We start from the raw sequence: 14,396 nt of genomic DNA, 5'->3' as shown, positions 1-14,396 counted from the left end.
GGGGTACATAGGTAGTTTATGGGTGTTAGTGTACTTTAGAGCACAGTAGTTAAGAGCTTTATAAACCGGTGTTAGCCCAGAAAGCTCTTAACTACTGACTTTTTTCCTGCGGCTGGAGTTTTGTTGTTAGATGTCTAACGCTTACTTCAGACACGACTCGAAATACCGGAGTTATAAAAATCCCATTGAAAAGATAGGATACGCAATTGACGTAAGGGGATCTGCGGTATGGAAAAGTCGCGGCTGAAAAGTGAGCGTTAGACCCTATTTTGAGTGACTCCAAATACCAGAGGTAGCCTAAAACCAGCGTTAGGAGCCTCTAACGCTGGTTTTCACGGCTAACGCCAAACTCCAAATCTAGGCCTAAGAAAACAAAGAAAAATTGATAATAGGAGTAAATTAGAAAGTTGCTTAAAATTGCATGTTATATCTGAATCATGAAAGAAAACATTTGGGTTTCATATCCCTTTAACCCCTAGAAACTGCTTCATACTGGGGTTTTTTTTTTATAAAAAAGAACAATATACTTTATTTTGGGGACAACTGGGGAACTTTTGGAAAATGAACCAGACATCTGATCTCTGGTTAATTTTCTTGCTCGCGGTAGCAATAACCAGCCACTTGTAATGGCTAGTTATTTATGGCGTGCCCGTAAATGGGTGAATTTGTCCGTTTACAGACGTGCAATAAATTAGCGCTCCACTTTTTAAGGATGAAGGATAGGCATCTTTTATTTAACCTTCCACATGTACCTATTTTACTTCTACCACCCTGGTTTGTGCATTATGTAACAAGGAATCGCTTGGTCTCGCCCAACGTTACCGCTAGAAGTGTCAAAACTATATGGATTGCTATTCTCAAAATCTGTTCTTTGATCTGTTATTGCTGCCTGTTCCCCTGATATTTCTGATTCTGTACACTGTGTGGCCATTCAACAAAGCTTCTCTTATGACTTTAGTAAACATATATCTAATCTCCCTTCATTCTCTTCTTGATTTCCTTTGTTTAGAGTTTGCAATATAAAAAAAAGGATATGTAAAAGGGAAAATCTCATTGGGGTTCTCACCCGCTACTTCTCTTTTAGGCTTTACTATATTAAGGTTTAAATCCCAGAAAAGACTTCTCCCTTTGACTAAGGGATAAGAAAGTTTTGGCACAAATACTGCTGAGATTTGAATTGCTTTACCCAATACAGAGACCTCATAGCAGTAAATGCGAAAATGCGATAATGTTTGCCTAATCTCGGGTGTTGGTTTTTTTTTCTCAATTGATTTCTAAGGGGGAATACATACACATACACACGCAAAAACTTAAGTTTGTTTTTTTGCGCTATTCAGGTTAATGCTGGCACAAAATATATTTTTTGGAACTTGCAATACGATCGCAACTGACTAGCGCAAAAAGCTTAACTCTAGTGGAGTTTGCGCGATTGCGGGAAAACAAATACCGCTCCACTTGCAATCTAGCCCTCAGTGTATTCTTTATGTGGCATTATTGTTAACTTTGAAAAAGCTGCTTTGATTAATAAAAGAAAGATACAAAATGAATTAATTAATAAAATTGTTAAGTATCACCACTTGAAACTTATTGTTCATGTAACTATGCTGCCAGCATTCACATTACAGAAGCACATTTAAAATAAATGTAAAAAAAAAATGAATTGAATATTTTTTGCGTTCTATACTTGTGGAGCGTGTTCCTGCAACCTACCAAGACTTCTGGGAGCTCTCCTTGTCAGATCTCTAGAAATGAAGAGGTGCACAAACAGGCACATCCTGTTGATTTCACGATTAAACACAGAGCAAGAAAAAAGTTGAGATGCATGTCCCTTTATGTATTTTTGTTACACTGAAAACACTAAAATAACTTCTTTAGAAAATAAGCTTCAATACTATAAAAGATAGATAGTTAGATGATAGATGATAGATAGATAGATAGAAAGATAGACGGATAATAATTTTTATACTTTTAAATCAGAAATTAAATAGCTAGAATGATAATATTAATCCTAGAAATATTGTTTTTTTATTGGTAATGGTGGTTCAAACAAAATATCAATAGAAATACATATGTAACAAAGCCTATATTTGTTGATTTTCTGCTGGGGAAAAAAAAGTTTCTGACTTGGTAACCTCCTTAGACAGCCCCCTCCTTATACATCAACTCTGCCAGAAAACTGCTTGAGAAGTACACAACCTGTGAGAGAGGAAGCAGAGACAGCAGGTAACTTTATATCCATGCAATGCTTGCTTTAGAGAAGGTAAACGCAGTAACTCATATCTAGTTTGCTTTCTATTTATATATAAACATGTGTTGCTATTGTTAATCTACAGTGTTCTCCTCAGAAAATTTTGCCAGCCATGGCATTATGAAGTAGCCGGGTAGCATTATGAAGTAGCCGCATGGCATTATGAAGTAGTCAGGTAGCATTATGAAGTAGCTGGATGGCATTATGAAGTAGCCGGGTAGCATTATGAAGTAGCCGCATGGCATTATGAAGTAGCCGGGTAGCATTATGAAGTAGCCGGATGGCATTATGATGTAGCTGGGTGGCATTATGAAGTAGCCGGGTAGCATTATGAAGTAGCCAGATGGCATTATGAAGTAGCCGGGTAGCATTATGAAGTAGCTTGGTGGCATTATGAAGTAGCTGGGTAGCATTATGAAGTAGCCGGGTGGCATTATGAATAAGCCGGGTGGCATTATGAAGTAGCCGGTGGCATTATGAAGTAGCCGGGTGGCATTATGAAGTAGCTGGGTGGCATTATGATGTAGCTGGGTGGCATTCTGAAGTAGCCGGATGGCATTATGAAGTAGCCGGGTAGCATTATGAAGTAGCCGGGTAGCATTATCAAGTAGCTTGGTGGCATTATGAAGTAGCCGGGGAGCATTATGAAGTAGCCGGGTGGCATTATGAAGTAGCCGGTGGCATTATGAAGTAGCCAAGTGGCATTATGAAGTAGCTGGGTGGCATTATGATGTAGCTGGGTGGCATTATGAAGTAGCCAGGTGGCATTATGAAGTAGCTGGGTGGGGCAGTGTAACATTTTGTAATATTATATCATTTTCTGCTATCCAAAGTGAAAATTAATTGCATAACTTAACATAATGGATTTAATGATCATTTTTTTAAATAAAATTGTGGATTTTTAACATAAGATCATTTTAGCTTAATATTGGCTAAAAATGTAGCCGGGTGGTCAGTAAAATCAGCTGGCTGGTGCATCCACTAAAAAGGTCCCGGGGAAAACATTGATTTTTATCTGCCCTTGTTTAATATATATATATATATATATATATATATATATATATATATATATATATATATATACACTTTTCAGAACCAAGCACTCTCGTTTTAAAGTTGTTTGCCCAGGTGCAGGTGCATAAATGTATGTATACAATCCAAAGTAGAGACCGCACACTAAGGTCTTGAAATTCAACAGTGGTTTAATTCACTGTGATGTTTCCGGGTCTCCCCCTTTATCAAACATAAACAAATACATACATAGATTGTTATGTTGTGCATGATAGACTGCTCTGTGCAGATAAATATTTGTTATATGTGATAGAGCTAATAGACATATTAATGTGGATGTCCAAATACAGCATGTTCATGTAAAAGCACACACAGTTTTAGATGTGGTATAAAGTTGAAATAACAAATCTTTACATCTGCAGACCCTACACTATATTATATGATTTTGGCATAGTACCTTTCAAACTCGTATATATATTCACTATATTAACATAACATACAGCACTCTAAACCACATTATGTATAACATACACACTCCTTGTGCTACAAACAACAGAGATTAAGTTTTCTTTACACCTGTCACCTATGCATTCATATTGCTTGTTGCTTTAGTGTAACATACACATAGAATTATAATATTTAGATTTTTATTTATAAACTGCTAAAAGCGGATACATCCTCCTGGTACAGCCACCTAATTGCAATTATTAAGTAAATATCTAACAAAGTAAATGCACTCACAGGAAATTCAGATATTAGCAGTGTCAACATGTATTGACATTTCGGGACTATTACAACTCATCATTCTGATGAAGGGGATATTATAGTCCCCGAAACGTCAACAATTTTTGACGCTGGTGATATCTGAAATTCCTGTGAGTACACTTACTTTGTTGGATATATATATAATACATATACATGCATACACTTGTTAACAAACACGTTTCTAAATTATAGACCATTGCAGAGTTATAATAAAGTTACATAGCACTGTATTAGGTACTACTAATTTAACAGAATTTTCAAGTTTTACTCATTTTACATTTGTGTTTTTATTAAACTTGCATTTCTCCATAAAACAACATAATTATGGCAAAGTACAACATAACTTGACAAAGTGCTTTTTCTTTGTACAACACAGCCTGTTTACAACCTCACATAACTCTTTCTTGCACAATACATTTTTTAGATTGTTTTGAAGGTAACAGAACCCTTATAAGAATCATGAAGATCCTTCTCATCAGCTTGTGTTTTTCCTGTCTTCTTCTGATCTCCCTTATTGGTAAGTCCACAAACTTCATTATTTTCTCCATACACAAATATTTCATTATACATTTATTTTCTAAAGGGTTGGTGAGATTCCTGACATATGTAGCGCAGTAGGCTATACAGGCTCAATGGTGCAAATGCAGTAACTCCAAGAGGACAGGATGTCTGAGAACAGAAGACATTTCATACAGACTGAAGAAAGGTGTTATTCATCATTGCAGTGAAATGAAAGATGGGTATTAAGGTGGGAAGAAAGTACAAGTTTCTCTTTCAGAAAATATATGTTTTTTCCCCTCAATCCTGCATGTTTTATTACGGATAAATGTATTTAAAGCAGAAGTTTCCATATCCAAACCTGGAAGGCTTGCATGATATTAGTCATCTGCCTTAAAGAGTAAGTTACATTAGCCAGATACTTATTTATCACTCATGATTAAATCCTCCACCTATATCACCACAGTTTTGTTTTCACATTCTAATTTCAAATTCAATGCTAGTTTCTAAATAAACAACTGAAATGAACTGAAGTAACACATTGCTGACTAAAGAAGCAGGTTTGTGAAGGTTCTCCACACATGGCTATCTTTCAGCAAATCTGCTCTGCAGGGGCTATTAGTAATGTCAGCGTTTCCCCATCAGGAGACGGCTGTGTGTACACAGTGGCTTGGAATGCTGTTCATTCAGCTCTACTGAGAAACAGTGTCACGCTGTCAGTGGACACAGGGACCATTATGTGCAGGGCAGCCCTCCACTGTCAGGAATCCCAGAACATATTAGGATTCTCCTCACACTTTGCACTATGAATCTTTCCTTTGTCTATTCCAAACTTCTCTCACATAAATTGTTCTTGTGTATTTTCAGATGCTAGACCCGTACACGAAGAGCCAGGTAAGAACAGTTTCTTTTTATGCTTCACTTTAAGAATTAACCTTTTATTATCTGAAGTGACTGACCATAATAAACATATTGGCCTCTAGTTATCAATGTCTGTCGGACCTGGTCCGACAGACATCGCTGAATACGGCGAGCAATACGCTCGCAGTATTCAGCATTGCACCAGCAGCTCACAAGAGCTGCTGGTGCAACACCGGCCCCTGCAGACTCGCGGCCAATAGGCCGCCAGCAGGGGGGTGTCAATCAACCCGATCGTACTGTGGGGGGTATCAATCAACCCGATCGTCCGGCGATGTGTGTCCGCCTGCTCTGAGCAGGCGGACAGGTTATGGAGCAGCGGTCTTTGTGACCGCTGCTTCATAACTGCTGTTTCTGGTGAGCCTGCAGGCTCACCAGAAACATGGGGCATCAAGCTCCATTCGGAGCTTGATACATATGCCCCATTGTCTTCTATAAACATATAGGGCCAGAGTACAAGTGGCACGTTGTTGTTTTTTTCCCCCACTCACGTGCTACCTGCTGTTAAAGTAAACTTTTAGGAACACGTATTACAAGTTGAAAGCAAAAAGTTAACTTCTTCCCATAGACTGTTCAGAAAAATACCTAACACTTATTAATCACGTGATAACCAGACACGCATTAGACCAACTACGCTAAACCCGATGTAGTTATGCACATTTTCCATTCCAATGTTCTTCGCATAGAAGAAAATGTTCTTTTAATTTTTAAATATATATTTCTATATCAATCTGTTTTTTTTTTTTAAATATATTTATACCTATATATCTAATTGAATATATATGGGAATAGATACATATGCAGATATATATATAGAAATATCTATTTAGAAATACAAAGAACATTTTTTCCTAAGTAAAAAACATTTGAATGTTAAATATGTACAGTAAAAACAGTAAAAAAATATTAAAAATGATTGGTCATGTTTAAATGTATTTGAGTGGAAAATAAATATGTGTATGTGTGAGAATATATGTGTATATATGCATATACATGTATATTTATGTGTTTATATGCATATGTATGTAATACACATGTAAATACACATGTATATACATATATATATATATATATATATATATATATACACACACACACACGTATATATATATATATATATATATATATATATATATATATATATTATAGCCCTCTCAGTCAAATACCTTGTTATATACCATATACCCTTATAAAAATATATCAAATATTTTTTTTAGCAGAAAGTGTATATATAAGTGTAATAATTTATTTTAATGTATTTATGTTGTGCTTGATGCAACTTTTCTTTAACCCTTACACTTAAGGTCTAAAGGTACTCTAATCTGTTGAGCTCAAATTTTGTTTGCCCATGAGCACACCAGTTTACTTTAAACTAACATACTCATAAGTTAGCGCAGTTACTATATTGCTTATCGTGGCCCAAGCTAAGTTTAGCACACCACTTGTAATCCAAACCACACAAGAATCAATCACAATCCTTTAGAAAAGCTTTTCTAAAGTATTGTGATTGACATCACAGTTATAAACAAGCAATAGTACTATAATAAAATGCATCTTCTTTTTACACTTTATATTCCTTTAAATATAGGAAATATAAAGTTGCTAGCAGGAAATTGTTAATTGCACACATCATGAGTTGTCATTGATAGACAAATAACAATATATATATATATAGTCAAACACATTAGCCATCATCACTATTGAATCAGTCAGTTATGTTTTACATTTATGTATAATGAGTGATGTTGAGTTTAGCTGCAAGGATCTCTGTTCTTTTGCAGTTTTCCATTCTTTAAAGTTGCTACATAGAAAAGTAGACTTTTGATTAATCTGACACAGGTGAAATGTGTTAACAAATAAGTTGTCTACACAAAGGGCTCTATTTATCAAGCAGCAGTTGCTGCTTTGGAGGCCCATCATTTCAGGCTCACCCAAAACGATAGAAAATCAGAAATCGTAAGAACGCTGCTCCTTAACCTATTGAAATCATCCCAATCCGATCGGGATGATTAAAAGCCCCTGCAGCAGGATACAACATTGCACAAGCCTTTATGATGGAATGCTTGTGCAATGATAAATGCGAACAGAGTATGCTGCCCACCTGCAGCGATGTCCAGTTGACATGATTTGCTACAGCAAAACATGTCCGCTCGACATTTGATTAATGGAGCTCAAATAATCTTCAATATAGTTATGTTATATGCTTAAACCATGCATATGCATTTAGCTGTTATAATTCTAATTATATTTGTAATCTACATTTGACAAAATAAGTTTTTATTAGTGTCATGTTTCTAGGCTCTTTCTAGTGTAAATAAATCCACTTTCGGGGCCATATATGTTAACTAGGCCGAAATGTACTCTTGCATGGTCAGTTATTTAGCCAATTGTTCTGTTTCTCTAGTCTGTCCTGACCAGGTAAGGCCAAAACTATGGATCAACCACATCTCAAATATAAATGTGACTAGTATATATAACAAAATAAATGAGCTATTTTAAATAAGAATAACTGCCAAAAAATATGAATCTACAGATCAACTTACAATGTTAAGATTAATTTAAATGTTATGTCACCCTTAAATATTTTACATTTATGTTACATATTTATGTTCTAATAATCTAGAATAAAATGCGCATGCACATAAATATTGTAACACATTTTTAATACCATATATCTCTGGCATTTATGAACATCATCTCCAAACTAACATAAAACAAACACCCTCAAAAGCTCAATCTCTACGGCAAATTTCATGAAGATCGGTTGAGAAGATTTTCTTGTAGCTGTGTCTAAAAATAATTTCCTAATCCTTCTGTATTAAAAAAATAAAGATTTTTTACACACATTCACCTAGATTACAAGTTTTGCATTCCGGTTTTAACGCTGAAAAAAATGGCCATTTCAGCATAAAAAACAGAACGCAGCCATTACGAGTCTTGTCGGTATAGCTGTACCGCAAGCATTTTAGCCTGAAACGCAATGTCAATTCCGCACCGGTATTACAGGTTGTGCGGTGAAGCTAAAATGCTTGCGTTCCAGCTCATACCGACACGATCCATTCTGCAATCTGAACACCCATAAACTACATATTAACCCCTTAACCGACAGCCCCCCACATCGCAAAAAAATAAATTAAACTATTACTCCCTAAACCTAACAACCCCCTAACGTTAAATTAAAATTACAATATCCCTATCTTAAAATAAATAAAAAGTAAAAGTTTAAACTAACAATTAACCTAACATAACTATTATACTAAAATTAACCCCTTAATGACCACAATGTACCCTGTATGTCACTGGTCATTAAGGGTTTTTTCAGGACATAATAGCACAAGTCTAGCAAGAACACGCTATTAATGACCTCCCTCCAGAAGGCTTTGTGGCATCGAGCAGTCTTAACGCTGGTGGCAAGACTGCGCTATAAAACAATCAAGTCCCAAAAAAAGGCCAGCGACATACAGGGTACGTCGCTAGTCCTTAAGGGGTTAAAATAACTACCAATTAAAAAAAACTAAATTACACATTAAAAAAACCTAACACTACTAAAAAAAAAAATCTACAATTACAAAAAACAAAAAATACTAGATTACAAAAAATAACTAACACTAAATTACAAAAAATAACAAACACTAAATTACAAAAAATAACAAACTAAATTATCCAAAATAGAAACAATTACACCTAATCTAACAGCCCTATAAAAAAGAAGTCCCCCCAAAAATAAAAAAAAAACCCTAGCCTACAATAAACTACCAATATCCCTTAAAAGGGCCTTTTTGTAGGGCAAAAGGCCCCCCAACAGAAAAACCCACCACCGAACCAAGCCCCCAAAATAAAAAAAAACTAAAACTAACAAAAACCTAAGCTCGAGAAGTCTTCATCCATCCAGGCGGCGTCTTCTATCGTCATCCAGGCGGCATCTTCTATCATCATCCCGGCGGCACAGAGCAGGTCCATCCTTCAAGACATCCGTCGCGGAGCATCCTCTTCATATGGTCGCCGCCGCACACTGAATCTTCATTGCAAGGGAGCCGTTTCAAAATGGCATCTCTTGCATTCCTATTGGCTGATTTGATTTTTTAAATTTAAATCAGCCAATAGAATTTCAGCAGCTCTTATCCTATTGGTGCCGGATGTCTTGAAGGATGGACCCGCTCCGCACCGCCGGGATGAATATAGAAGATGCCGCCTGGATGAAGATAGAAGACGCCGCCTGGATGGATGAAGACCTCACTGTCTGGATGAAGACTTCTCGGTGCCTGGATGTCCGGACTTCAAAAACTGTAAGTGGATCGTCGGGGGTTAGTGTTAGGTTTTTTTAAACTTTTTTTTGGGTGGTGTTTTTTTTTAAGATTAGGGTTTGAGCTATCTTAAAACAGCTAAATGCCCTTTTCAGGACAATGAAAAAGAGCTGAATGCCCTTTTAAGGGCAATGCCCAAAAAAATGCAATTTTCAGGGCAATGGGTAGCTTAGAGTTAGGCTTTTTATTGGTTGGGTGGTGGGTTTTAATGTTGGGGGGGTCTTTGTATTTTTTTACAGGGAAAAGAGCTGATTTCTTTAGGGCCCTTTTAATGGCTATTGGTAGTTTATTGTAGGCTAGGGTTTTTTTTTATTTTGGGGGAGCTTTTTATAGGGCTATTAGATTAGGCGTAATTGTTTTTATTTTGGATAACTTTGTTATTTTTCGCAATTTAGTGTTTGTTATTTTTTGTAATTTAGTATTTTTTATTTTTTGTTATTTTAGATTTAATTTTTTTTAATGTGTAAATTAGTTTATTTAATTTGTAGTTATTTTAATTTTAGTATAATAGTAATGCTAGTTTAATATAAAGTTTAAACTTCGTTTTTTTTTAAATTTACAGGTAAGTTTTTATTTATTTTAAGATAGGGATATTGTAATTTTAATATAAAGTTAGGGGGTTGTTAGGTTTAGGGGTTAATAGTTTAATTTAGTTTCTTGCGATGTGGGGGGCTGGCGGTTTAGGGGTTAATAGGTTTATTTAGTGGCGGTGATGTGGGAGGCCAGAGGTTTAGGGGTTAATAACTTTAATTAATGGCGGCGATGTCGGGAGCGGCAGAATAGGGGTTAATATCTTTATTATAGATGTGGGCGATGTTGGGGTGCAGGGGAATAGGGGTTAATAACTTTATTATAGTGGTGGCGATGTCTGGGAGCGGCAGAATAGGGGTTAATAACTTTTATTAGTGGCGGCGATGTCGGGAGCGGCAAATTAGGGGTGTTTAGATGTGGGGTTTATGTTAGGGTGTTAGGTTTAAACGTAACTTTTTTTTCCCCATAGACATCAATGGGGTTGCATTACGGCGATCGCCATTCCGCGCTTCAGGTGTTAGGTTTTTTCTAACACGCTCTCCCCACTGATGTCTATGGGGGAAAAAGCATGCACGAGCACGTCAAAGCAGCCCTTGGATTTTGTGCAGTATAGAGCTCATCACAACCATATCGCACGCACAAGGCAGCTTTTTAAAAACTCGTAATGGCAGCGCTATGGAGGGTGAAATAACGCAACTTTAGTTGCATTCGTTTTGCACTCTTTATAGCGCAAAACTTGTAATCTAGGTGATTATTTTTTAATAAACACACAACCAATTTACTTAAAGTTTTAAAATATTTAATGATCTGGATGACAGGAAAACTGAAAAAAATTCGACCATTTCATTCAAACATTTAAAAATTAGAGGCTTTTGGAAATCAGTATTTAAAACTGAAAACATGACTGAACATAAAGGAACATAAACCTGACATTACTGCTTGAATATGAGTATGTGTTTAACAACTGCAAAGTTAGAGGAGAATGATAAGAAAATAAAAAAGTTGTTATTGCAGCTATAAATCCCTTTAAACTATAAATAAATAATAAAACGAAACAAATAATAAGGCCTACTTAAAGGGATATAAAACCCATGTTCTTTCATGGTCCATGCAGATGATACAATTTTAAACTATCCAGTAAACTTATATTATTGAAGATGTTTAATTATCTTGATATCCTTTGTTGAAGACGCAGCAATGCATTATTGGGAGCTAGTTGAATGCTTTGGGTGAGCCAATAACATGAGGCATTTATGTGCTGCTACCAATAAGCAGCTGCTGAACCTACATATGTATCATTTTTAACAAAGGACACCAAGAGAACAAAACAAATTAGTCAATAAAAGTACATTGGAAAGTTGTTTAAAATCCCATGTTCTATTTGAATCATTAAATGTTTTGTTGGGAAAGAAAACAATATTGTAGAGTTGCAACTAACGATTATTTTCATAATCGATTAATCGGCGGATTATTTTTTCGATTAATCAACTAATCGGATAAATAAAAATAAGACTACAACTTTACATTAACACAACCATCCAAATTTTAAACAGCAGAATAATTTTTATAATTAAGAAAAACAACACCACAACTGTTTCAAAAGAGGTAGAACTAGAAAGAGGTAGACTATCACATATCCCACCTTTTAGAAACTTTTAATTGAAATGCAAAAATGTCAACATAACCACACGCTCCTGGCTGAGACTGGATCTCTTTTTACAAGCTATTTTGCCTGCAGAAGATAAGAGGCACTCAGATGGTGTTGAGGTGCCTGAGATGCATAAGTAAGGTTTTGCCAATTTCACCAAGTTGGGATATTTATCTTTGTTAACTCTCCACCAATGCAAGGGGCCTCTTAACAAAGTAAGCCTGGACTTCATTATAACATAAAAATATCTTGACTATCTATATGCAATGGTAAATAACCAGCTATAAGATTAGGGAAAAAATATTTAGTCCGCTCTTAAAATAACAGATATATACTTATAGAGGTTGAATTTGGTACACATTACAATTAATTAAAATATAAAAAAAAACAAAAGAGTCAAAAGTGCTAAGGACTTGATATATATCAAACAAAAGAACAAAGCCGTACACATTTATCTATAGAGTAGATATAATCAGCAATAGCAAGCGATCTGCTAATAATTGTATAAACAGATAATAGTGCACATCAATTCAAATAACAAATCCCATCAATCTAGGGCTTGGTATAAATAACAAGCTCGGCACTATATCATGCTAAGCATAGTCCCAAATTATTTGATTTAATATAAACAATCCAAATGATGACTAATATTTTATTTCTTGGTTGCACATAAGCCAACTTATACTGTCCTGAAAAAGTGAAAAGTAAACGTCTGTAGACGTCCTTTAGGCTAAGGGCATAACCATAAAACAAAATACCATGTGCAGGAGCTCATTGGCGTGACGCAGCTGGTGCTTTGCGCAGACCAACTAATTGCAAACCAACTAATCGGTTATGATATTCGTTGACAACTATTTTCATAATCGATTATTATCGATTAGTTATTGCAGCTCTACAATATTGTTTTTTGTAAAGCTTCTAGTGTGTGTGTAAATTAAGGTAAATAATTGATATAACAAAAGATAAGAATGTGAAAATATAATCATAGCTACTTTATGAATTAACTATATATACATTGTTTTGCTCTTATTTTCAGACCCATATGAAGAGGCTCCTGCCCATCCCTACTGGCCCTTTTCAACCTCAGACTTCTGGCAGTATGTTGAGCATTTCCGTAGCCTGGGAGCATATGACAGGATCAATGACATGGCTCGTACTTTCTTTGCTCACTACCCAATTGGAGATACACTGGGATACACCAGCCGAAACCATGAGCACTAGAATTGTTTAGTTCTATACTATGAGTTGCTTGAATATAGCTGTATATACAAAATGTCTGCAGACCCTGCTGTAATGTGTATACAGCAAAATGAACCAATGTGAATGGTGTCAGATTAAGTCGCCACCCCAAAATCCATTAAACTGGACATAAAAGTCATTGTATGGAAAGATCAAAGCCTTTCACATTAATATGCTTAGTCCGTATAAAAAGCATGTATATTTTGGATTTTACAACATACCTGGCTTACTGAAATAAAACTCATCTACTTATTGTATAATATTTTATAATAATAAAAATGGCTTCTATTAATACATTTCTGCTATATTCATCATAATACCAGCACTAGCTATATGTGCAAATCTGAGCTTTCATCACAAATGTCGAAAGATACAATATATATTTAGGTAATATGCTTATATTCTGTTTTTCTTTGAAATAAACAACTGTAAAAAAGGCAGTAATATCACAGATATGTGAAAATCCACTGCTTCTATCAGATGATGCAACAATATGCACGCTAGAAGATGGTGGCACCCAGTATAAAATGCAGAGCTTTAGCAACTGGGTTCTTTATGAGTTTAAATATGAGAACAGCTTTAAAGAGACCTGTGAGTACAGAATAAAAAACAATAGCATGGTGAGTAGTAACTATTCTAGTGTAGTTGTACCCAGCTGTTTAATGTCTCTTTAAGTATTTTTCATATCCCTTTTTGATGGTAAATACGGGGTATCCTATAAACTAAGTATAGATGGATCAAGGGACATCAAACTTCATAAAAGCAATTTATTACTCCAGTAAAATCGCTCAGGATAAGGGAACAATCCATCAGAGTCCCAACAGTCCAATCAGATCCAATGTACGTTTCACCGGTCATAGCCAGCTTTTTCAGGCAAATAATCTCTTCTAGAAAGCTATTTTTTTTAATGTGACCTATAGCCTACCAAGAAAAAGGCTGAACGTGTGACTATCAAGCTTAATTTTACAAATATATCACTGAAATCTCCAGAGATAATTACCTGCTATCCACAAAATTTAAGATATCTGTAGGCTTTTCTGTAGAGGTTTACTGAATATATAACATCACTTTTTTCAGGTCTTAGCATTATTTTTTGGTAACAGTGACCTATACAGATAAACTATATTAATCAGGTCAAGTTAACCTAATATATTCACAGTGTAAGGGTAACCTCCCTACAGGTAAAATAGGATCTTTAAAAAAAAGGGGGAACATTTGGGTCTCCTTGTATAAG

The 14,396-nt window shown here is 35.4% G+C and overlaps 1 protein-coding gene across 1 annotated transcript; it reads left to right on the top strand.

Annotated features, from left to right (window-relative positions):
* The first annotated feature begins 2,156 nt into the window (after positions 1-2,156).
* Positions 2,157-13,458, top strand: OTOS (otospiralin). The gene is made up of 4 exons (XM_053708983.1): positions 2,157-2,223; positions 4,449-4,541; positions 5,390-5,416; positions 12,960-13,458. The coding sequence occupies exons 2-4, from the start codon at positions 4,484-4,486 to the stop codon at positions 13,142-13,144; spliced, it is 270 nt and encodes an 89-aa protein (XP_053564958.1). The 5' UTR covers positions 2,157-2,223; positions 4,449-4,483; the 3' UTR covers positions 13,145-13,458.
* Positions 13,459-14,396: the final 938 nt, after the last annotated feature.

Source organism: Bombina bombina, chromosome 4 (assembly GCF_027579735.1).
Source record: "Bombina bombina isolate aBomBom1 chromosome 4, aBomBom1.pri, whole genome shotgun sequence".
Classification (NCBI taxonomy): domain Eukaryota; kingdom Metazoa; phylum Chordata; class Amphibia; order Anura; family Bombinatoridae; genus Bombina; species Bombina bombina.
The sequence above is the reverse complement of the archived record's forward strand: the minus strand, read 5'-3'. Positions and strand labels throughout refer to the sequence as shown.